The 24612-nt window shown below is 37.9% G+C and overlaps 4 protein-coding genes across 5 annotated transcripts; 1 reads left to right on the top strand and 3 right to left on the bottom strand.

Annotated features, from left to right (window-relative positions):
- Window positions 1-1887: 1887 nt before the first annotated feature.
- On the bottom strand, window positions 1888-9312 carry LOC141599037 (protein TPLATE). The gene is made up of 7 exons (XM_074418913.1): window positions 7957-9312; window positions 6249-6845; window positions 4867-5228; window positions 4153-4456; window positions 3956-4078; window positions 3062-3514; window positions 1888-2754 (listed from the first exon to the last, which is right to left on the bottom strand). The coding sequence occupies exons 1-7, from the start codon at window positions 9085-9087 to the stop codon at window positions 2170-2172; spliced, it is 3555 nt and encodes a 1184-aa protein (XP_074275014.1). The 5' UTR covers window positions 9088-9312; the 3' UTR covers window positions 1888-2169.
- A 1956-nt stretch (window positions 9313-11268) lies between these two features.
- Window positions 11269-14451, top strand: LOC141602410 (uncharacterized). Its single transcript, XM_074422703.1, has 6 exons — window positions 11269-11395; window positions 11496-11603; window positions 12288-13298; window positions 13393-13548; window positions 13647-13697; window positions 13792-14451. The coding sequence occupies exons 2-6, from the start codon at window positions 11559-11561 to the stop codon at window positions 14068-14070; spliced, it is 1542 nt and encodes a 513-aa protein (XP_074278804.1). The 5' UTR covers window positions 11269-11395; window positions 11496-11558; the 3' UTR covers window positions 14071-14451.
- A 753-nt stretch (window positions 14452-15204) lies between these two features.
- Window positions 15205-20703, bottom strand: LOC141599036 (uncharacterized). Of its 2 annotated transcripts, none has more exons than XM_074418912.1 (5): window positions 20403-20703; window positions 18130-18326; window positions 16179-16280; window positions 15794-15845; window positions 15205-15658 (listed from the first exon to the last, which is right to left on the bottom strand). In XM_074418912.1, exons 1-5 carry the CDS (start codon window positions 20521-20523, stop codon window positions 15528-15530), a joined length of 603 nt encoding a protein of 200 aa, XP_074275013.1. In that variant the 5' UTR covers window positions 20524-20703; the 3' UTR covers window positions 15205-15527. The 2 variants fall into 2 exon arrangements, with proteins under 2 accessions (XP_074275013.1, XP_074275012.1); XM_074418911.1 differs by lacking the exon at window positions 20403-20703 and adding an exon at window positions 19042-19699.
- A 280-nt stretch (window positions 20704-20983) lies between these two features.
- Window positions 20984-24280, bottom strand: LOC141599035 (protein NRT1/ PTR FAMILY 2.13-like). Its single transcript, XM_074418910.1, has 4 exons — window positions 24023-24280; window positions 22926-23143; window positions 22247-22833; window positions 20984-22012 (listed from the first exon to the last, which is right to left on the bottom strand). Exons 1-4 carry the CDS (start codon window positions 24126-24128, stop codon window positions 21184-21186), a joined length of 1740 nt encoding a protein of 579 aa, XP_074275011.1. The 5' UTR covers window positions 24129-24280; the 3' UTR covers window positions 20984-21183.
- Between the last annotated feature and the right edge of the window lie 332 nt (window positions 24281-24612).

The raw sequence follows: 24612 nt of genomic DNA, 5'->3' as shown, positions 1-24612 counted from the left end.
GTTCCTGGTTTATTTTCGACTACCACAGCAAGGTTTGTCGCAGGATGTGGCGTATATTTGACACTCTGTTGATCAAGTATTACCCCGAAATCAAGGCCAAGGGCTGGGAAGTTGTGTTTGTTCCCCTAAAGTACAAGGACCGCTGTTGGAATGGACAATTGGTGGATCGTTACATCTGGAACGGTCCATATGTGGACCTGGATGAGATGCCATGGCCTATTATGCCTCTATCTGCTGCAGATAAAGCGTGTATCAAGGAAAAACTGTTTTTTTCCTGAAGACGAAAATACCAGTTACCTCTTTGCTGTCGATAAAGATGGCAAAATTGTTTCCAAAGACGTTCAAGAGCGCCTACGCGATCATGGGATTACCGAATCTCTATTTGCTCATGTATTGGAACTCGACTTGGCTTATGGCTTGGCTGAGATGCCTTTATTCGACTAATGTTATTTATGCCTGCTTTTGATTCCTACATTTGTATTATTGACATTATCAATCTATGTTACTCTGTATCAGTATGTCTTTAATTTACGTATTATTATTGTTGTATTCGTTTTTTATGTTTGTTATCAAACAAATGCATCTTGATACTTTGTAGTTTGAGTAAATTGCAGCATATATTTACATATATATGTGTTAACGTACGAACTAGATTAATTACTTTTTTTTTTTTTTTCAGATACATTTTATTAATTTTCAATATACACTTCTTATTAGATACATTTTATAACACAAGTAAATACACTTTTTCTACACCAAAAATTCTAGAAGCAGTTTTACACTTTTTACACTCAGATACACATTATATTACTTCTCAGATACGCACTATTATACTTCTAAATACACAAGTTCATACTTCCGGATACACATTGTAATATTACCGGACACACATGGTTATACTATCGGATACACATGTATCCACCAGAAATACCATGTGTATTCCGGTGGTAATACAATGTGTGTCTGGGCTTGTATTTTGTGTATCCAACGCGGCCACCACCCCCACCACCACACATGTGTATCCGGTAGTTATACCATGTGTATCTCGGGTGGTATTTAGTGCATCCATCACCACTGCCACCATCGTCACTGCCACCACCACCACGCACAACAACATTCCCACCGTTGACCCCAACTCCGGCACGACACAACTAAAGATCCGACGCTAACCCCAACTCCGACCCACCAGTGTCGCGGCCAAACTGATAATCGAAAATTGATTTTTTTTGGGATGTAAATTTGAAAGGACATTTCACTTATAGTGATACAACTTGATAAATCCAAATTAATTCAACCGCCAATTGGTTTAATTATGGTTCAGGTAAAATTGATTTTTAACACTCCGAAATTGTTTACAAATGCAATCTAAGGAATTATTTGATAGTGTGTGTTGCTTGACAAGATTTTTCGAAGTATCAAATCCGACCCATTTATTTGATAGTGTGTGTTGCCGGATCTTACCCATCAACCTACCGGAAAATGACCAAAGTTGATATCGACTCCACAAATCCCCTACAAGATGTCACCAACCTCAATGATTCGACAGCAAACTGAAATAGCGATAGATAGGTAACACACGGGTTCTTTCCTATTCTAGGACGCCTCCTCCAAGCCAAAAGCGGGCTCTGAAGGAGTACTTTGGTGGTTGCGACTTGCGACTAAAGTGGGCCACCAAGAACCAATAAAGCATCATCTTTTAGAGCCCCGACTAACTCATCACAGTCCTTCACCGGATGAACAAGGTGATGTTCTTGGCGAGGGTTGTAGTCGGCACATGGAGGGGAGCTATAGGCAGTCAATAGCAACAAATCAATCGGATAATTTAGAAACAAGCACTTTGTCGGGAAAAAAAAAATCAAAGATACATATGTTGCTACATTTAACAAATCTCCGAAGCCCAGACGATCCTCAAATTGGCAACAAAATTCTAGTTACTACACACCCTTTAGCGATATCGCAATGTACAATGAATTACAAACAAAGAAAAAATGGGAATATGATCATATAAAAAATCGAAACATAAATAAAGGAGCCTATATTACAAACATGGCAATATAAGGGAAGACTGATGATGATACACAACAAGAACTTCAATCAGATGTTACACTAACTTTGAATCAATCGAAAACAAAACAAAAATTGATAATCTCACCCTTTAATCAGAAGATGTTAATATACTTTGACATCTTTGTCCTTGCACAACATATGCCACTCCTGAAGTACGGCGGCTTGAAGAGCAAGATGCTCCACTTCCTCGGCCGACAACTTAGACAAAGTGGAAGGTCCTTTAGTTCTCTCTTCTTCCTCTTCTTTCTTCTTTTCTTTCCTCTTATCTTTCATCTCCTGCCTTCTCTTTCTCCTTTTCTTTTTCACCTCCTCGTCTAACTCGTCCCCGCTACTTCCATCTCCTTCTTCGTCTTCCACGTCACTATCAGACTCGCCGATTTTTGGCTTTGGTTTGGCTGCCTTAAGTAAGGCTATTCTCTCCATTGATGTTCTAAGCCTTTCCGTGGCTGCTGATTTAACCTCGTCTTCAGGCATGTATTCACAACCGCCGTCTGTGAGGTCGTCTAACCAACCTTGTAAGTCGGACTCAATTTCCTTTGTGATTGAAGCATCGGATGCTCTAACTACGAATTTGCACATCATTGTAGTTGTTTCATCGCCCAAGTCTACATTTCGGCTTACTTCACTCGCACCAAATATCATCATCCATAGGAAACCCCCATGCCACGTTTTAGCTGCAAAACAAAGCTGTTCCCAGGAGAGGGATGTTAATAACTGAAACTCTGTAAGGGAAGTGGACTGTATATGGAGGACTACCAAAAACTCTTCAAAGAAAATGAAAGGTAACCAACCAACTCTCAAAAAAGTTGAGAAAAAAATACACACTTGGGAATGGAGAGTTGATTACTATGACAAGGAAAATTAAAAAAAAAACTTGCGACTACAGTTTGTTAATTCATTTATGTGAATGATGATTGATTCTGAAATTTAATACAATGCTCAAAAGGTGCCTGGCAGAAGATCATGCAATGAGGGAATCTAAATCAAAGAATACCTGAAATCCAGCGACTGTGCGAATGATGTGGGAACAAACTTTATGGAAAGGCTTGGAATCCAGAGATTTTAATCCACTAAGGAAAGGTGACGCATCGTATTGCTTTGCGGCAGTCGCCATAAAGCCACTTCCCTCGTAAGTATATGTTCCAGTATACTCCACAATAGCAGGCAAACTTGGCCATAACCGGAAGTACTCAACAGGGGATATTTTGTGTGGAAGAAGCAGCTCTGTCAACGGAATTTTGTACGGCTGGCACCTCAGGATCACCGGCTCCCCTATTTCTGGCTTGGCATTCACTTTTTGCCGTATAATCTGGGGATCTTCTTCAGCGTAGTCACCTTCATAATCAATGGCTCCGGTGCCATAGAATGGATAATATAAGACTTGAACCCAAAAGGCACATCTCTCAAAATGTGAAGCCCCCACAGTGATACTGCAAGGCACTGGATCCTACAAGAAGAAAATTTTTTAGTTTTATAGGTAGATTTTAGGTAAATTAACACCACAAAACAGTTTGAAGGGTAAATAACTAAATACTTAAATCAACCAGTTCTGTTTATGTTTTTTCCCGATAAAATAATGCTAACCAGTCTTAACCCACTCGATGCACCTATTTATTAACTAAATCCTATACTTCAGAAAGAAAACTTTACTAAATTATGTACTGTAGTTGCTATTTCAGAATACTTTTATTCATGTAGAACATCACCTTACTGCTAAAAATAGGTTTGAACCATAAAAATAAACAAAACAAAATGGTGCATGAGCCACGGGCCAAAAAGAATGTGAAAGACGCTTATTATCTTCACTATGATATTGTCAATGTCAACATGAAAGCCTTATATAGACAACGGAACTGAATGATAAGTGAAGCAAAGATTTGAATTGAACCTGAGAAACAAGATTACGCAGCTGCCGCACTGCCTGTGGAGAGCCGTCCATGAAATACAGTGCCCCAGTCAGCCCGACTCGAATATCAACTCGGTTAAGTTCAATGTCAGTCAAATTAATAACCTGAAATCATAGATTCACTTAGCTCTAAACAAGACAATTGAGAAAGTTCAGATGTTCAAGAAGATGACTCCGACCTTCAAGTGTAGAGTGATTCGCCCATCACTTGGATCTGCCAGATGATATGCTTCAACGTAGCAAGGATCGCTACTGCCTGACAAAGTGTATGCTCCTGGTGGGATCTTCAGTAGGGTGGAGTCTATCTTATTTGAAAGCAGCAGAGTTAGTTCACTAGGATCAGGCCTCCACAACTCCAAAATAGCCTTATGAACCAACCCCTCCAATTTTCTATCCTGAGCCGCAGCTACTTCATAGAACTGAACAGTCAACTTATGGTGGCTAAATGGGTAGTCTCCTCTGGCTTCGCTAACCCCAGCCCATCTGGATTGTAAACACTTCTTGTAAATATAATATATACAAAGGTTGTATCCTGGATCCTAAATACTATACAGCATGAATAATTCTCCAGTCTAGTAGGAAACGGTCTCGCATGTGAGGCCAACTCATATCCTTATGTATTTCTTGTTTGTTATAGGATTAATGGGGTGGTCTCATAGAAAAAAAAATCATTTCGTGTCAATTTTTGTGATAATTACACCCCCCTCCACAAATTGAAGAGAAAGGGCAATGGAATTACATTTACTACAGAAACAAGGTACTGAACCCCTTTACGACTGTGATACATATACTAAACTCAAATAACTAAAAGAAAGAAAAAAAGACAAGTATTTTGGCCGACGGCATGAAAAAGCATTGAGAATGGGAGGGAGGAGGAAAGATAGAGAGATCACCTATTCTCTGGATGTTGAGTAGCATATTTGATTCTTTGCAGTATCAAACGGCACTGATGCTTATTGACAGAATCTGCCAAGCCATTGGTTCTGAATTCCTCAAGCTCTTTACTAAGTAACTGACCAGCCCTAGCATTCCGTGATCCTAATCGTTGAGCACTTAATAAAATAGCTTGCACATCTTGTAACCTATTTGTTGACATTGCAGATGAATCGATGTTGAACAACACCTTGTGGATATTAGCCACAATGATGTTTAGGGGATCCTCAGGATCATCTGAGAGAAGGGGATCTAAACCTTCAAGATCAATGTGCTCGGCCAGCGACCATATGATGCGCGCAGATATCCTAGGTGTATTCACCTACAAAAAATCAGTGTCGAGAGCTACTTAAGCATCAAGTCATAAAAATGGAGGACCTCCTCAAAATGACATCTACCCTACTGTTGTTGCATTATCCTTCCTAGGAAATGTTACATAGCTCTTTCTGCATGAAAAGGAGAACAGACCAATGAAGCTCACCACAGCAGTGTAACAACCCCAATAATGAGTTACCCCGTACGAACAAAACTTGTCAATCATATCTTAAACACTTAAGGCCTTGTTTGGATAGAAAAATGGAAGGAAAAGGGAGGGGAGGGAGAAAGAGCGAAGGGAAAGGGAGAAAAGGGGAGGGGGAACGGAGTACGGGTGTTTGGATACAGTTCCCCCCCCCCCCCCCCAAATCATTCCTATGGTGGGAGGGATTTTGATTTGCCTTGGAGGAGGGAACATGGATCCCTCCCTCTCCATTTCCCTCCACCCTCATTGCTAACCAAACAAGGGATTTTATATCCCTTGCCCCCCTCCCCTTCCTCCCCCAAAATCCCCTCATCCAAACAAGTCCTAAAGCAGCCTCCATTTAAAAATAAAAAATGGGAATTCACAGTGAACCTAAAGACTCGAAGAAGAGAAAAAAGGGAAGGAGGCAAATAAAATTGCCCATAAACTCTCTACTTATAACAAACTGAATAATTTTTCAGAAATGAACTGGTAAAAAATTCTTTAACAGCTTGCATAATAAATATTAGTAAAGTAAAAGCAAAATAGACTTCCTCAATCTAATTCTATCACAAACCAAAGAAGAATTCTGAAATGACCTTGAACTAGGACAACTTACCAATAGATGTCAAAGTTTAATCAATAATTAAAAATTTTACAGCAAATTCGGAGAAATACTAGGAGTCATTCATGCACCAGGCAAAGAACCATTACAAGTTAATGTAGAAATGTGCTGTTCACAGCAGTTATTAAGCTAGGCAGAATGCAATTGTATACAATAATGGAATCATTGGGCAAGTAAAAGACAAGAAACAAACAAACTAAAGAGTTATTACAACCAACCTCACGTAGATCCTTCACAAGCTCACGCTGAAGATTTTGCAACCGCGTCTCATTCAGAATTTGATCTTGTGAGGCACCATCCTTCACTTTTTTTACTCCTCCCCTAGTATCAAATATATGGCATAGCCTAACAAGCAACTTGAGATAGCAATCAACTGCATAAGTTCTACCCTCGCAGTCCCACTTAACACAAGGCCTACAAACTTCCACAACTTCCAAAGCTGGCTCTGTCCAATTTAATGCACCATACCCAGTACCATAAGCAAGGGCACCAATGACCCTGCTTTCCATACCAGAATTTTTTTGCTCTGGGAGCGGTAAAGACAACTGGAAACAACTTTCTACCAGTGAGGCCACTAATTCTTCCCTGAACAAGTTCTTGCTGGTTACACTATTAAGATCCTCTTTTATCCTTAAATCTTCGAAAAGCGAAGCAATGTCCGTTCCGGAAAGAGGTTTTTGCCCTCTGCGAACACTCTCTTTGGCAAAGAGATCAACACATAGAGCTGTACGGCAAATACAAGCTAAAGCATGCATACGATCAGATTCAGCCCTCAAGTTTCTTACCATAAGAAGCAATCTCTTGAACAACGACACCTGCAGCAGATAAGTCAGGAATATCAGGTATCTATCTATTGTTTATAGGAAGCAACTTCCAAAGTAAAACAGTTCTCTGTTAACGTTCTTGCTTTTACTACCCTCCTTAGCACTCAAAAATTTGAATCCACGGCAATTTTAAACTTGCGATTCACATTATCTACCCTAGTATGTTTTCTACATCTGTACCTAAATACATTCTTGGAAGAGATCTAAAATGGAAACTTCGGAATATGCATGAAACAAATCGCAATTGACAACGATCACAGCCGCTTACTCTAGATCTCAAACTATGTTGCACACTTGCACTCCATAGCCAGAAGACGGGTGTGTTTACAATACTTATCAAAAGGAAAACTACCGGAACATAATGAGGTAAAATAAAAAATCACAGCAAACGAGAGGATTGCTGTGAGATCAATCTAATTATCATGATCTATAATTGGCAGCCACTCCACAAGTAAAAAAGATGCAGCAACCTTCCAAATACTAGTTCAGTACAGGGAACCAAAGAGCATACTTATCAGATGGGATTTACAGCTTAAATCAGGCAATTTCAGCAAACATTGTTCATCAGCAGAATTGACCATTAACGCAATACTCATATGTCCGCTGCTGAATGCTATTAAAGCAATCTACTAATAGAGTTCTACTTAACGCTAATCAAACAAACGCAACAATGTCAGCAAATCAACAAGGGAAAAAAGCCCAAACTTGCATAATAAGATCACAAACCGGAACATAATGATGTAAATAAATAAACACAGCAAACAGGAGAATTGCTCTTAGATCAATCCAGTTATCATCAGGTACGATCTATAATTGGCCAGTATAGAGCAGACCACAATTCCACAAGCCAAAAAAAGACCGCGGCTAAGTAGCTAATTTCCTAATGATAGTTCCGTAACAGGGAACCAAGTAGCAAGCTTAGCCATTGGAATTTCAGCTTAAACCAAACAATTTCAGCAAACATTGGTCATCAGCAGAATGGACCGTTGACAAAATACTTGTATGCTACATTATACTGCTGAATGCTACTATTAAAACAATCTAGTAAATGCTGAACAAAGGCAACAATGCCAGCAAATCAACAAGGGGGAAAAGCCGAAACCTGCATATTAAGATCAAGGAGGTGAAGATTAGTAACAACAGCCCTAACAATACTCTCCCTCCCAGACGAAAACTCCTGCCTATCCCAAAGTGTCAAAATCGCAATAATCGACCCAGATGCCCACTCAGGCTTCCCACCAGGTACATCAGCCAAATACAACATATTAATCGCCACCTCAAAAATCAAAGCCGGATCCAAACTCTCCAAAAACGGCGACAAATGCATAACCACATCCGAAACCCCAACAAACTTCTCTGCATTCACTTCCCCAACCACCCCACCTCCACCCCCTTTCTTCTTCTTCGAGGACAACTTCCTAATCCCCTCAACCGACCCACTAGCAACCGCCTTAACCGCATAAACAACCGGAAAAACACACACCCTAAAATTCTCTACAGGCAAAACAATCGATCTAGCCATTAACGAATTCCTCCTCTTCCAAACAAAATCAACCATATCCGCAACCCAATTACTCCGAATCGCAACCGAATTCTCACTATCAACAAGCTTATCCCCCGCTAATCGACTCATCCGTTTACTCTCAAACTCCATAAACAATCTCCCAACACTTTCAAACGCAACTTTCGCAACTAAATCACTCGAATCCAACATATTCTCCCCAACCCTAACCCACCAACCCGAAACCCGATCCAACAAATTCACATTCCCCTCACACAACACAACCAAATCATCCCTCGCCAATATACACCCTAGGGTTTCCGTAATCGAAAACCGTAAATTAGCCGAAACCGAGTCGAAACAGGCCGTGATCTTCGCGTGGTGAGCCGAAATTAAACCGGACAAGAGATGCGACGGGGTGGCGGAGAGGAAGGAGACGGAGGCGGCGACTACATCGGGGTCGGGAAAATCGAGGTCGGAAACAATGCCGGAAATTAAAGTATCCCATAACTGCGGCGTGAGTCGCGGGGTGGTTCGGATTAAGTCGAAAGCGAGTTTTTTACATACGGCGGAAGACGGGGCGGCGACGATTTCTTCGACGGCGGTTTTGGCTAAGACGGAAGTGTCTCGACCGGCGGCGGATTGTTGGAGGGATTGGAGTAATGCGCCGGATTGGCGTAAAGCGTCGTTTGAACGAAGGTCAGCTTGGATCTGGGCGAATAAGATGTCCATTGTTGACAGTGGAAGGTATGGTGGTTGTTTGAAGACGGTTTTAAGTTAAGACGTACTCACAGTCGATTGGGTGGGAGGGGGATCATGGTGTTAGAGATTTAGGATTTTGGTGTAGTGGAAATATGGTAATGGATGGATGGATGGACTAGTAGACTAGTAGTTGTCCGGGAAGATCAATTTTCATTTTTGCTGATCTTACCGTAAGTTGTGAATTGTGATAGAGACAATCAAGGGAGTAAATGTAAACCGGGTAAATTGGTTAACTGAGTCGGGTTCGGATCAAGTCGATTATTCTTTGGTTAACTATGATTTTTTGTTGGAATGGATGAATTAGATTTTTGCTTTGTCATCAAAAAATTAAAGTATAACTCAAAATTATAAGAGTTCAAAAGAAAAAAAGAAAAAAACACATAAAAATCCAATACGCATCTCCCTTATACTAAAAGAATAAGGATTTATGAAATGTTTTCCCTCCAAAAGCACTTCCTTAATTAAGGAAACAAATAAGATTGATTTTCTTCCATTAAAACCATTATCCTTTTATCATATTTTCTTTCATCAAAGTATAATTTTGTTATTAAACTCTAAAATATAACTATTGATTAAAATAAAGTAAATTTGATGTACCCATAAATTATATACTGCTAAGTTTTCCATTTGGAGCTATTATTAATGATTGAGCGCATAATTACTTGTAGGAAATAAAACTATAAGCTCATATTATTAGCTTATATGATGATTTTTTTTTTTTGGAAAATTTATAAATAGACGTCATTAATAGACACATTTACTTTTCTTTTTTTCCTCCAATCAAAATACTTTAGCGCGAAATATGAAAATTAATAACGTGTCTATTTAAACTATAACTAAAACACGCTAAAAATAAGAACGCTATATATACTGTGCATGCATTGCGCGGGATATAAACTAGTATTACTAAATCCCGCACACTTTTTATGACTTTTTCCAACTTTACCCCTCTCATTCCTTACCCACAAACAACCCTAAAAGAGAGGAAGAGCCAACTGAGAAAGCCCACCACCAGCCGCTCCACTACCCGACCAGCGACGGAAAGGGGGATGATCGACGGCGTCAGAAGGTTGACGGTGACATCAGGCCGACGATGTCATCAGTTCGACGGCAACGGCAGGTTGACAACGACGGTAGAAGGTTGGATTGACGGCGTTAGAGAGTTAATGAAATGGGACGATGTTGGGTCGACGGCGGGGTGATGATTGGATGAAGTTAACGGCGAGGGGCCGACGGTCGGCGCCGATGGTGGGTGGTCGGTGCTGTGGAAGGGGGAGGGGGAGGGGGAGGGTGGGTTGGGCGTGGTGTGTCGAGGATTCTGGAGATTGGGGTTTGGAATTTTTTTTCTTTTTCTTTTTTAAATGAAGGGTAATGTTGGAAAAATTAGGAAAAATGTGTTGTATTCAGTAAAATTGCGTGTTGGATTTAGCAGTTACGATTCTTTATGGTTGTACAACTATGCAAATTAGGACTGCAAATTAGGGCAAAGCATATATCAGATATCCGATCCAAAGTGCTAGTTCGGATCAGATATCCATATTGGAAATCGCGAAAGTAGTAATTAGGCCCCTTAACTCTGATCAATTGTGAAATTAAGCCCCATAATTTTTATTTGGAGCAATCAAGCCCCTTAAGTTTCATCAAAAGTGAAATTCAACCCCATTTTTTAAATTTACACAAGAATTTTAATTAAAAACAATATATTAGTATTAAACAATTTATTAAATAACTAAAAATTACTAATTGCAACTTTACGAATTTTTACATAATTTATTAATCATTGAAGAACACTTTTACATACATATTTAGTAAATTGTTTATAATTTATATAACATTCATACATATAGAATAAATTGTCTATATATTATAAATTCAAAATAAAATAATTCTCAATATTTAATATAAATATAAAAGTTCTAAAATTATAAAAAAAAAAAATTTATATTTGATAAATTGTATTAAAAGTGATATTAATATAAGAATTTGGTGAAAATTATGAAAATGGGGTTGAATTTCACTTTTGGTGAAATTTAAGGGGCTTAATTGCTCCAAATAAAAGTTATGGGGCCTAATTTCACAATTGATCAGAGTTAAGGGGCCTAATTACCACTTTCGCGATAGCCATACTAATTGATTTCTTTAATGTGATATGCAAGTATTTAACTATTTAAGCAGCGAAAAGGCGTATTTAGGAATTATTTACTTTCTATAAATACTCTTTTTTTTTTCTCCAGCTCCACACGGGTGATCGAGGACTAGAATAATTGTGTATTTTAAGGTAAGTTTTTGGATTGAATTTGTGGAATTTATGCATACTATATATTGTGTTTTGAATTTGGATTTAATGACATGCAAACCTTATTATTTTTATTTTGCAGGTTACAACTATTTATTTACAGTGGTAGGCAAGATTTACTGTATATTTATCTGTATATTGTAGAATGAGGAGCAATAAGAGGGTAAAGATGGAACATGAATTCCGAGAGGTGATGACTTTGATTCTAATTGTTTGTTTAATTTGCTTATAATCTCTTTTCAAAATTAATATCATGTTTATTTACCTTGATGATTTTTATTAGTAAATCCAATCTAATCCCTCTTTCCCGTTCATTTGTTGTCCTTTTACATTTTGGGTGTCTCAGTAATTTGTTGTCCTTTCTATTTTAAGAATGAATTTGATCATTCACACTCAATTTATTCCACCCTCCCTCTTTCCTTGATCTTTGTGTCAAAACCAAAGGACAATAAATGACCGGGACGGAGGAAGTAATAAGCCCGCTACGAAACACTCTATAGTTGACCACCTTTCCCTCTATTACGGGTGCACCTAAGGTACCTGCGTACTGTGGTAATGTTGTTGTTGCTGCTGTATTGTTATCCGACCCAATTAAATTTACGGTCTCCTGTGGATTTCTCTATTCAATACTTTCGCAAATTCTTGTTTCAAACGGTCACTTTTCTTTTAAATTTCAGACGGCATATGTTACCATTTTATCGTTAACTGTAACCACAATGGTTACAAAATTCCGTGTTGCTGCTTTAGACCAAAATGGCCCGTCTGAAGAAAGAGCAACTGCAATACTTCAGTATTCTGCTATGAATGAAATGGAATCTTTATTTCATTCAGAAAGTAATATGTACATTTTCTGTTTCCTTGTGTGTTGATGCAGTCCTTTCGACAAGCCAAAAAACTGAAGGCTTGTAAAGATCCTTTTACTCGTCTGCCAGATCAAGTTATAGCGTCTCATATTCTATCGCGTTTCACACTTGAGGAGGGAGCGCGATATTGCATCCTTTCTCATAGATGGAAGAACCTCTGGGCTTCCACCATTGGTTCTAAGTTAATCTTTGCACCTGAGCATCTGCGAATTGACGAAAGGGCGAAGTTGTTAGCTGAATTCAAGGCTAATTTTCCAGGTCGTCGTAGAAAACGTTCTGAGATTCAACTCTCTCGTCAAGCAATGGATCGTTTACCTCTTATAGAAACCGTCAGTAATAGAATCAAAAGGCTAAGACCGTGTTTTGAAGGTTGGATAAGCAATGTCTTGCAAGGTTATAGCATGCCTGAACTTGACGAGCTTTGTGTTCGATTCCCTTTTGATTCCAGGAATAACGACTCTATTGATACGTGGGTAGAATGTGCCTTAAAAAAAGGGATAACTCGACTTGAATTGGATCTGTCTAAGTGGGATGTAGGATTTTCCCGGGGTGTAGAACTTTCCGGGCCATATATGTTTCCTAAAATAGACAAGCTCCAAGGAATGCTGGCTAATTGTGTTGGTTTAAACCTAAGAGATGTTCGTCTGAAACTTGTGTTCATCTGTGCTGACGTGATTGAGTTTATGGTAGCACATTTTCCGATTGAGCGGCTTTCTATAGAGTTCTCAACTATATTTAAGCAGCTGAACATATCTGGAGAGTCGGTAAGACTGAAGACTCTGGACCTCATCAGTACTAGAATACATGTCAGGGCGGCTACAATTTGTCTCAGGATATCAGCATCAAGTCTTACGTCACTCACGTTTTCAGGGGGGGAGAGTGGGCTGCTTTTAGAGCATGTTCCTCGTCTAACAGAATTGTCAGTTGATAAAGAGTTTTGCACAACGTTTCTACCGTTAGGTCTCCAACAACGAGTATACATGGCTGGACTCAAGAGGTTGGAGTTGGCCATGTCCGGGAAGGTAAAACTGTAAAACATTTTCTGAGAACTACTGGTCCGATTCTTGTGTGTATATATCTACCTGATCTAATATTTCTGTTTTCTGTCTGTACTAGGCTGTTCGTAGTAGTATCGACTTCCCGTTAGAATTCACTACAACTTTGAATCTCGAGGAGTTGAAAGTTGAAATTCATGGAAGAAAAGAAGCTTGTTTTCTTTGGCCAGTTGTTCTGATAAATGCTGCTCCATTCCTGCGTAAATTTTCTGTAAAGGTGAATTCTTCGTGTCTTATTTTTTTCCTGATTCACTTTCCCAACAATTCCTCCTGGAAAATAAAAACTGATAATGTAATATTCCGTCTTTATGACAGCTACATACGTCACCTTGGTCCGGCCAACATATATGGGACGATGACTACGAGGTCAGTAATATGTTGTCACCTACAGTTTTCGGTTTATTATATAACAGTTAGTATTTTCTTGTGATTTTGTTTTTGACGTGTGTCCTTATGTCAGCCGAATGTGAATGAGAGAGAGTTTATCACACGTCTTCGCATACGTCTGAACCCTATAAGGTCTGCAGCCAAGCAAGTGCGACATCATAAGTACTTGAAGAAGGTCGAGTTGCATAATTTCACTGATCATCGACGTGAGTTGGAACTTGTTCGACATTTGCTTCCTGTTGAAACACTTGAGCAGATTCTTATATCATCAAATCATTATACTTCGACTCTGGTTGAAGTGATAGCTACAGGGCTACCCCCAGCTTCAAAAGCCAAACTAATTATCCTCTAGATTTTCCACATTTATACTCCCTATGTCCCTGTTATTTGTTGTCCTTTCTATTTTAAGAATGAATTTTGATCATTCACACTCAATTTGATCATTCACACTCAATTTGTTCCACTTGTCATTTAGTAATTGGTTCATTCTTCTTTCCTTGGTCTTTGTGACAAAATCAAAGGACAACAATTGATCGGGACGGAGGGAGTATTTATTTTATATTTTTTTTGTAATAGTTCTTGGGTTTAGTTTCCGTACCAATTGATAATAATGTATCCGTTGAATTTGATCCTTTCGGTTTTTCTATGAAGGATATTGACTGTGATTGGCTTGAGAAGCGATTTGCTTTTTACTTCTTGTCACTCGACTAAAGATTGGAACACTTTTGCTCTACATTGTAATATTTGGCCTGTTTTACTTCCGTTTTACGTATTTGCTAAATCCCGCACACTAGTTTACTATATCCCACACACTTTTCCCCTAATATGCCATAACTACCCTTCGTCTAAAAAAAGAATTGTAAAGAGTTCTCCCCCCCTTCTCTCTCTTAAAACCTTATCAATTCGATAATAGTTGATGATTATGCATTGAAATTCACAATTATCACATGTAATTTCTTCACTTTATCAACAATTATATTAATACCGTCTTTTTTAATCGATTTAATTGATGTTTTTTTTAATTGAAAAGAGAACTTTTGCAATTAGGGTTTGGAATGACTTTAATTACGATTAAAGTTGGGTTGTAGCAGCAACTTGTCCACCACTCATTCAAGACCTTGAATTCCCGTCAAACGGTGCCGATTTAGCGCATAAACTGGGCATTGTATATTTGTATTATGCCTCTCTAATTAATGAACAGTCGAGCAAAGGGGACAATATTAGTACAACTAAATAAATCTAGTTATCAATTTCATACAATTATGTGTTCAATTCTTTTATTGCAGCAAGATTATGTGAATTGGGTGATTGGGAGGACGCAAAGATTGGGTGTTTTCTTATTTTTCTTGTTTTTGATTTTTCTCTTGGTGAGGGTGAGAAATGGGAGGGGCAAACTCGGAATAAGACGGAAAAATGTGCGGGATTAAGTAAAATTGTGTGCGGGATTTAGCAACTTCCTAGTTTTAAGACAAATGCGCCACCTTAAGAGAGACCAACCGTAAGACCTTCGTCATAATTTCAGACATCAAAGATTAATAATGTACTAGCATAAACAGGCTATTGTGCAAAGATATAGGAAGCATTGCTTTCTCTACGATACCATGTGTTTCATCACCAACCGTATCAAGGGGGATAATATTCTCTCCACGAAGTATGTGCTTCATATTTACCGGGGACTCCAGAAAAGAAGGGAGTACCAGTACCATCATTTCTAGCTAATTTACGTAGATTTATAGACATCATCTACAATACCGTCATCTCTCTATGACCAATCTACCCTTCATAAGAACGGATTTTTAAAAACACTACTCAAACTGGGGGTCTGGCAGCCATCTGTCTTGCACGCTGAGCAGATCGTCTTCTGGTATAAACGCCATGTAATTTCAGAAAGCCAACCACAAGGAACGCAAAGCAGTTACAGACTTGAATGATGTTAACATCTGTATAAATGAAACTATCATCAAAGAAGCAGACGAGAATCCTAGATCTGTTTAAGAATGTAAAATCTAAGCACGGTAGCTGAAGTAAACATGAACTGAGATTTAACCTTTTTTTTACATTATCGAAGACCATACCTGGAGGGATGAAGTTGAACGGGCTAATCATGTATAGAAGTGCCAAAACCACCTGCAAGCAATAGGGAAAATTAAGTTCAACCTGGATGACATGAATCGAGATACGGTGCCCCAGAAAATATTCAATATCAACAAAAGCATGCCATTTTTCCAATTAACAAACACTAGTGTAGAGCCGACATTTAGATTGAGTATTTTTGGAAGATTTCATTAAGTACCCGCCTTGAAGCAGGGAGAAAATAGAAAATGGAGGGAGTATAATTGAAGGGGAAGTTCTGTACTTCCGTGCGCCAACAAATCCCACAAATATTTTATTTTGATTGACCTTTAAGTTGAAGGTTCAAGAAATTAAAACAAATTAAGCATATATGACAGACGACTCAACTGCAAAACAGCGCCATTTGTGAAACTGATTAGAGTAAGCTTGATCAGGATCTGTCATATCACGGAACATTCTTTTGGCAAGAAGAGGAGTCTCACGAAGTTTCTGTCAAAAACAGGATTAGTATGATTAGTTAACACGAATTCATTCTTTGAACTAAAATTCTCAATATGAAAAATAACCAAGTAAACATTAACAGAGGCATAATGATAGAACAGCAGTAGCACTCAACACATACACACTGCAGAAATCAAGGATCAGTCTTTTGATGTTGGCAACTAGATAATCTACTTTTTGGATATAAATATGAAAGCATGAGTCTCAAAGGTGGCTTCACAACAGAACTCGTGAAGCGAGGTACATGTCAGACTACAATGAAAGAGATAAGAGTTCAAGAAAAGCTTCAATTTTAGCAAACCAAGAAAGTACTCCCTCCTAGTCATTGGAATTGCAACATTCGCAAACTTCTCCTCGCATATTTGGATAAATGTTGCAATTCCCATGAATAGGACTATAGGAGGGGAGTAGTATTTCGCTAATATTAAAGGGTTCATGAGAGAACAATATCATCAATGATTTCTATGATACAAAACCTACAAATGTTGTTGTATAGGTTCTCAAACAATTGTAGTTCTATGATTACTCTCAGCCTACAGACCACACTATTATATCTCAATATTAATTCGAGTGTTTCTAATTAAGCTGAAAAAATGGAGTATTGGAGGAGGTTAGACGGAGGAAGAACTGAAAAGGAGTTGCCTAGGAATTTTTGGTATTAAATCACGGTTTGAGATTTGATCTTGGAATTGGTCGTTGCAGCCTGATCTTTCCAGTTTGCAACAAATGTGCGCACTACCACCTCAAGATGTGGTCAAGGTAACCTTCAAAAAACCTTGACAACTCCGGCATATTGCAGTATCACTACCGAGATTTAATCTATGTTACTCCGACACTTCATTCCAAAAACTTGAAAAATTTGCAGAAAATAGCCGTATCCGACACTCGACACGTGTCAGAAACGACACCCATGTCGGAGAGTTGGGGTAAAACAGGATGTAATAACTTGCCTAGGATAGAAGAACCATTGCACTAGTCAGAAAAATATTAATTCATTCATAACGAAGCTATTAAAACGAGAAAGTATTATAATGTGTGTTAACTGTTAATATCACATTGCCAACTACATCAAATTGCTGATGCCAAGACTATGAAAACTAGTGATTTAAAGATGCATGCAGCTTTATGTGAAACAAACAGACACCCTCTAGTTTTAGAAAAAACAGAAAGAGTACAAGCTGTTCTTTCAAGCCTGCATTACTGCTTTCATATTCCAATGATTGGAGTACGCTAACATGAACTGACACGAGGAAACACCATTTCAAGGTGGGAAAATTGTAAAGAGTGAAAAGAAGGAAATAAAAAGTAAAATCAAATAAGAGGCAAATAACTGCAGTACGGCACTGTACAAAGAAAACGAGAATTCTCTACTGAATGAGAGCTAAGTAAAAATGTGAAGAAAAAAATCAAGAGGAAAATGTATCCTCTGTTAAAGAAACGACTCCAAGGAAAGGAAAACGGATTGAAATATAGCCTTAAAGTTAATAAAAAAAAATAAAGGTCAAACACTCAAACCTCGTCATTCACATGGATTATTACCTCTACTCGGCCTTTTCCAACATCATTTTTCTTCAATCCACAAGTAGGGTCATATTTATTCATGTTTTCTTTGGTTACTCCTCACCCTCATTAACTTATTACTTCCCCACTCCTCAAACCTCCAAAAGAACAACAAATTCAATAAACAAGACACTAAGACAGTAGAACGACTAGAGGAATAATCAGAAGTCAGAACAACCAGAAAAGAATTTTAGTTCGAGAAGGAAGCTTTCTATTCGGATGCTGATAGAATAACCTAAGAATTAAGCAAGACCAATGATAGACATTATCAAAATACCGGAATAATGCCACGGATGCCTCCAACAAAAAGATGGTTGTATTTTTCAATTGTTTTCAGAGTTGCTTCAGCTCCATCCTCATTGTAATGGTTTGTGGATGCCAGTGGGGTAAGACTCTTGATGTGGCTGCAGCACATAGGGCATTTGCAAGGCTGAAATGGAGAGCCATGGTTCCACACTTGTAAGATACAAGAGCCTGCAGCCAATAAAAACCATATAGTTCACGTACATTGTTTGACCCAATAAGTAATTTTGTAGTACAGTACCGCTGTTTAAACCGCACAATGTCTTATGATAGAGCGATAATTTCATCACTGTACATAACACTGATTCCTACATCTGATAACATTGCTAGAGAGAATGCCACCCAACAAATATCCAAAATTTAAGTGGATAAAAACATTAAAAAAATGGTACCTAGAAGAAATGACAATGAGGGGCTTTAATTGTGCATAACAGTTACGGAAGACTCAAACTCGCAAGTCGCAAGCACAAAGCCGAACTGACCAAGGATAAATGGAAGTAGTTTAGTATTATGCTTTATTTGGCTCTTTAGTCATAGGAATGTCGGATTTTTTTTTCCTTTTTTTCTTTGGGGGGTTAACTCTTGTAGGTCCTTAGCCTTGTGTCCTATTTAACGAGGATAGACGAAAAGAGCAAAGGGAAAACATCTGCATTTTGTATTAGAGAAGAACAAAGGGAATAACCTAGTAGTATCTCAAAATGTCTTTACGCGTCCACAAGTTCAAACAATGTCCCTCCAATTTCCAGAAAGGTAATGCACGGGCAGAGTCGTAAAGGTCCAAAAATGGCTATACAACAACAATAAGGACTAATGACCCCATATAACAAAAGGCGGCAGCAACAACAACCAAACATTGATTGTACAGATTTCAAAGGTAAATTCGTACATTTGTACCCATAGCTAGTCAAAACTGGTCCAATTGCTCGTTTATTGGAGCAAGGCGAGCAACAAAGATCAAAACAAGGAGAGGCGCAAAGGTCAAGTGGTGGTAATCGAGTGTCGAAAGTGGAGGTAATGACGGACCTATAACTCCACATATAGTCATATATTGTACTCCAATTTACTATTCAGCCCAATATTCTTGCATTTCTTCCACATTTCCACCTTCCACCACCACCACCACCACCTTCCACCACCACCATAGTAACAATTACCTCCTTTTAGAGAAATCGCAAACAAAAGCTTAACCTCATGGTTGAGGCCAGTCAACGCTTCTATACCTTACTACAACTTCCTTCAAACCTCGACATTTCACAAATAGTTTAATTCACACTAAAAAAAATAAAATTGACTAAACACACAATCAATCATCCTTCACCTTGGGTGTGTTTGGATTGAGTGATTTGAAGGGAAAAGAAAGGGAGGGAGAGTAGGGGATTTAAAATTCTTTATTTAGATAACAAATGAGGGTGGAGGGAAATGGAGGGGGAGAGATTTGGAGGGATCCAATTTCCCTCCTCCAAGCCTAATCAAAATCTCTCCAACATAGGCAAGATTTGGAGGGAAATTGTATCCAAACACCCACGCCGCATTCCCCCTCCCCTTCTCTCCTCCCCCCTCCCCTCCCTTTCCCTCCACTATTGCTATCCAAACACACCCTAAATTAAGAAAATGATAACGGTAAAGATGAAATATACTCTTATTTCATTATGTTAGAACACTACGACCACCTTAAATTAAAATCTACGCCCTCCTTCACAAAGAATATAAAAGGTAACCAAATAATTGAGACGGAGGAAGTACTCATAATTTAGCAGAAATCTTGCAGGATTATTCGGTCCAGCTTGAGAACAAAATACACAACCACAACAAAAACACAACCCAATTCATCATACCGTGCTTCAAAACCCTAAGAACTCGGATAATGCAAAGCTATAATTAACTCAAAACACAACAAAAACTATCTGTGAAAAATGCAACCAAAGAATTCAGCTTTATCATGTAAAAATCACATTTTTATGCTAAAAAAGCGCTAAAAAAATACTTCCTCCATCTCAATCATTTGTGTATGTTGATTAATAAACTCGGAGTGAATAATGTTACGAGGAAAATAGGAGAGAGAAGTAAAAATCAAATCTTTTTGCTAAAAAAGCACTAAAAAAATACTTCATCCGTCTCAATTATTTGTTTATCTTTGATTAATATACTCGTTCACCCCGAGAATAAAAAAACAAAAGTAAATAAATGATTGAGACGGAGGTAGTAATGTTACGAGGTAAATAATGAGAAGAGAGAAAGAGGGAGAACCGCAAAACCAGTGACCGCAGCTAGTACGACATGGAATAGTGAAGTCGCCGAAGCAAACGGGACAAACGTCGTCGTTTGGAGGTGTCTCCTTCATCTCCCACTCTCTCCATCTTCCCCTCATTTAGCTCCTTCAGAGTCACTGAAAAAATGTGAATTTGTGAATTGGTTCTAATTTTTTGTTTAAGACCGTCTTCTTACATACGATTAAAATAAGGAGGTTGCGAGAAATCTCAAGTTATACACGGTTTTAAGCAAGACAAATCGGTGAATTGAAGGTTACTATATTTGACTAAATATGATGTGTGTGTGGAAACTTCATCGAATGTACTATTATCCTATTTAAGTCCAATTCATTTTTTTAACTTTAATTAAAATATTTGATATAAATAAATAAATAAATAAATAGAAAAATAAACATAAAAATGAGCTTCTTTAAGAGGAATATGGAATACTCGTTATCTTCTTCTTTTACACTAAATCGACTCAAGATTAAATTTGACGGGGTTTGAACTCAGGTTATGAGTACATCACTCATGACTTTATCAGTTAAGCTAACTGATAACTGATATTTGATGCTTGTAAATAAATTGAGGAACATATTATTATTAATGAGATGATCCGATAATATAAAATCACAAATTCACCTAACTAAATTCGGCTCTACATTAATGAAAACAGGTCCAGTTACAATTACAATTTTTCTTTTATACGAGTCATAGTCTCATAGAGGCGAATATGATGCCAATCATAAATAACACCTCTTATAATTTTATCCGCTAAGCTAGCTCACATTTAGGATTACAATTTGTTTGTACCTATATCTCTTAGCAACAACTATAAAGTAAACTAAATTTAAGCAACCCAAAATAGCAAGCAAATAGTAGAACAAATCAACTCTCCCTTGATTCAAATCATCAGTTAGCCAACCTAGCTTACCATTGGTAGCAGTAAGACTATGCACCATGCTCACTACTACAGCACTCAAGTAGTTCGCTCCGGAGACGGAACAATAGAACAAAGAATTAGCCATGCTAGCCATGTTGTCCGGAAACTGCTTGTTAAAAAACTCTATTTGTGCAATTGTATTAAAAGCTTCAGATAATCCCATAACGGCCAATTGCGGTATTAACCACATGATCGAGATATTTTTGTGGTCGTTATTAGCCATGTCACGTCTTCTTTGCTCGACTAGTCCCGCTATAAAAATGGACAGGATAGATAGTACAAGGCCTATCCCCATTCTCTGAAGTAGGCTAATTCCCTCCTCATGCTTTGTGACTTTACGAAGTATAGGAACGACAAATCTGTCGTAGATTGGTACCCATATGCCTAGAGTAAGCATTGTGACGACTGCTATTGACCCGGGTGGAATTTGGAAATCGCGTCCAATGTGCCTGTTCATTAGGATCGCTTGTGACACGGTTATGGTTGGTTGTTGAGCTGTTGATATGAAGCAAAGTATACCAGATGCCCAAATTGGGACAACTTTTATCAAGCATTTCACCTCTTCTATGTGTTGAATGCTCGTCAACGACCATTTGCTTGTTTGTTTCGGTGTACCGTCTAGGTCGATTTCACCTTCTAATATTATCCCTGCTTTGTTTAAGAAGCTGGCACAAAATCAGAACCATTAGATTTTGGCTTGAAATAAACATAAACTTTTAGTATAGGAGAATATAGAACGGATAACGAATTTAAAAGCGAAATATATTTCAATTTATCCTTAAAAGTATAACTCGAACTTTATTGAAAATAAAACTGTTTGTGTACGTAATCATTTCCCTTTACGGCTGCCAAACAAAAAAAAAAAAAAAAAAAAAAAAAAAAAAAAAACCTCGAACTACCTGAGTTGGTCTGTTAGAGGAAGCTTGGATACCGCAGGTCCAGTCACAGGTGGATCATAAAACATCTCGTCTTGAACACCATCGGAAAGTTCAAGGTGACGCTTTTTAAACGCAGCCACAAGAACTCCGAAAATGTTAGTGAACACACTGTCTTGAGGCTCAACATACACGTACAGCCTCGTCCCAAAGAAGAAGAGCAAAATGGAACAAAACATGAGAAATGTCGGAATGCCAAAACCCCAAACCCAGCTAACCGAGTCTTGCACATAGACGACAACAGTTTGGGTTAAAACGACAACAAGTGAAAGACTGGTGTAATACCAACTGTAGTAGCTACTGATTCCTCGTCTTCCTTTTTCCGTGGTTTGATCAAATTGGTCTACACCAAATGGTATACTACACGGTCTAATGCACCCTGCTCCGATGCTTAGAAACCCGAGACCTAGTATCAAAACACTTAACTGTGACTTATTCGGCTTTGCACATGAGTTTACTACCTGTTGTATATGATTCACTGGATCAATGTATGAACAGCTTTCGGGTTTTAGGCTTGGTACTCCTGCTGTTAATGTTAGAGTAACAAGTCCCTGTAAAATGTTCGACAATTTGTTTTAGGATGAAACGTTCCTCGACTTATATTATAGAGGATGTAATGGACTCACTTATTTTGTAAACTTACCAGAAAAGAAGCAAGGGAACCAATAACAATAGACGGAAATCGACCAATGTAGGCATCAGAGATAAAAGCACCGAGCAACGGCGCAAAATTAGAAACACCATAGTATACATTGATCATGGTTGCAGCACTCACTGTGTCCATGTGATATTCCCTCCTTAAGTACACCATAAAGTTTGCTATTACTCCAAATGTTGCTAGCCTCTCAAATGTCTCATTTCCTGTATGTATATATTCACAAACAAAAAAATGACTAATACGCGCCAAATGAAATAGGTAAACAAACTACCGGAACAAGTGAAGTGACTTATTAACTCCTATTCTCAAGTCTCAATTCACTTGCCTATCAAATCTTCTTACACATTCCTAAAAGACAATATATTTACACGAATTCTCATTTAAGACGGATATATCTGTTTTAAATAAGAAACGGATAAATAGATACCACATAACAAGACACAAGTGGCCTTCAAAATGCCAAAAAAGATTGTTCCTACTCCCTACTATCACCATGTAGTATTATTTGGCTTCATTTTAGAGATAAAACAGTTATATCCGTCTTAAACAAGACCTATCTGCATTAATATTAATCGTGCCAAATGAAATAAGTAAACAAATACCGGAATAAGTGAAATCTCTTATTAACTCCTATTCTCAAGTCTCAATTCACTTGCCTATCAAATCTTCTTACCCATCCTAAAAGACAATATACTTACACAAATTCTCGTTTAGGACGGATATATTTATTTTTAACATTTCAAAATGCCAAAAATTTTATCCCTACTATCTGTTTGGATCCGTTTTAGATAAAACAGGTATCTCCGTCCTAAGCAAGACTTATTGTACATACTCGAGCCCAAGTTGCATAATCTTCTTAGAAAGAATCTACATAATACACCCTAACCAATAAGAAGCTTCCATTTTATTCAATCAAGATTATGCTTAGTTATTTATGCCTAAATGTTGTTAATTTCAATTTTCTTATCAGATGGGGTGTACGATGACGTGATACACCCGAAGAATATAAAAAAATTTCATCTTCTTAAAGTAAATAAGTAATGCAATAGTTAAGATATAAAAGGAATTAAAAGGAATCAAACCTATAATATAAGGCATGGTTTTCCATCCTTGCTTTGTATTGTTTGATTTCACCATTAAAACTCCTCTTTTTTTATTATCCTCACTTAATTCTTGTTTAGTTTCCATGGCTAATTAATTAATCTTTGCACTATCTTTGTGTTAATTAAACATTTTTTCATAGAACAAATTTGCACCAACTATTTACAAGTGATCAAGAATTGAAGGGAGAATTGTTGGGAGTTGTTTTGCCGTGTTGTGCTAGCTAAGTTGTGTGAACCACATATGAGTAAAACTATTTCACTGAGTACAAAAGAGTACAAGATGACTATTACGATACAAAATATGAGCCATTCATCCTAATTCGATTCCGTTCTTTTCGGCTGAAAAGAGTTGAACTAAACTAAACTGAATGGTATGAGTTTTAATTAAACTTGTGGTTACTTTAATAGTCTTATAGTAATAATTTACTAGTTTAATACCCGTGCAAAGTTGCACGGGTACAAATAAAATTATTTAACAATTAATATTTTTTACATCAACTTGAAACTTCTTACTTCAGAAAATGACCTGACCCGACCCGAATTAAACCGAACCAGTGAGAGACCCAAAC

This window comes from Silene latifolia, chromosome 9 (genome assembly GCF_048544455.1).
Source record: "Silene latifolia isolate original U9 population chromosome 9, ASM4854445v1, whole genome shotgun sequence".
Lineage (NCBI taxonomy): Eukaryota > Viridiplantae > Streptophyta > Magnoliopsida > Caryophyllales > Caryophyllaceae > Silene > Silene latifolia.
This window is presented reverse-complemented; position numbering and strand designations above follow the sequence as displayed.

Bases quoted from the DNA above. Each gene is read 5' to 3' on its own strand.
- LOC141599036 (XM_074418911.1), bottom strand. From the start codon at position 19,192: ATGTGGAGTTATAGGTCCGTCATTACCTCCACTTTCGACACTCGATTA. The intron at 15,846-16,178 runs GTTGAGTCGTCT...TATTGCTTGCAG, and splicing joins ACAAATGGCGCTGTTTTGCA to GTGGTTTTGGCACTTCTATA. The intron at 15,659-15,793 runs GTATGGTCTTCG...TCATTTATACAG, and splicing joins GTTCAACTTCATCCCTCCAG to ATGTTAACATCATTCAAGTC.
- LOC141599035 (XM_074418910.1), bottom strand. From the start codon at position 24,128: ATGGAAACTAAACAAGAATTAAGTGAGGATAATAAAAAAAGAGGAGTT. The intron at 23,144-24,022 runs GTTTGATTCCTT...ATATACATACAG, and splicing joins AACCATGCCTTATATTATAG to GAAATGAGACATTTGAGAGG. The intron at 22,834-22,925 runs GTAAGTTTACAA...AACATTTTACAG, and splicing joins GTTCCCTTGCTTCTTTTCTG to GGACTTGTTACTCTAACATT.
- LOC141602410 (XM_074422703.1), top strand. From the start codon at position 11,559: ATGAGGAGCAATAAGAGGGTAAAGATGGAACATGAATTCCGAGAG. The intron at 11,604-12,287 runs GTGATGACTTTG...GTGTTGATGCAG, and splicing joins TGGAACATGAATTCCGAGAG to TCCTTTCGACAAGCCAAAAA. The intron at 13,549-13,646 runs GTGAATTCTTCG...TCTTTATGACAG, and splicing joins TGCGTAAATTTTCTGTAAAG to CTACATACGTCACCTTGGTC.
- LOC141599037 (XM_074418913.1), bottom strand. From the start codon at position 9,087: ATGGACATCTTATTCGCCCAGATCCAAGCTGACCTTCGTTCAAACGAC. The intron at 6,846-7,956 runs GTTTCGGCTTTT...TATCTGCTGCAG, and splicing joins TCCTTGATCTTAATATGCAG to GTGTCGTTGTTCAAGAGATT. The intron at 5,229-6,248 runs GTTGGTTGTAAT...GATTTTTTGTAG, and splicing joins TTGTGAAGGATCTACGTGAG to GTGAATACACCTAGGATATC.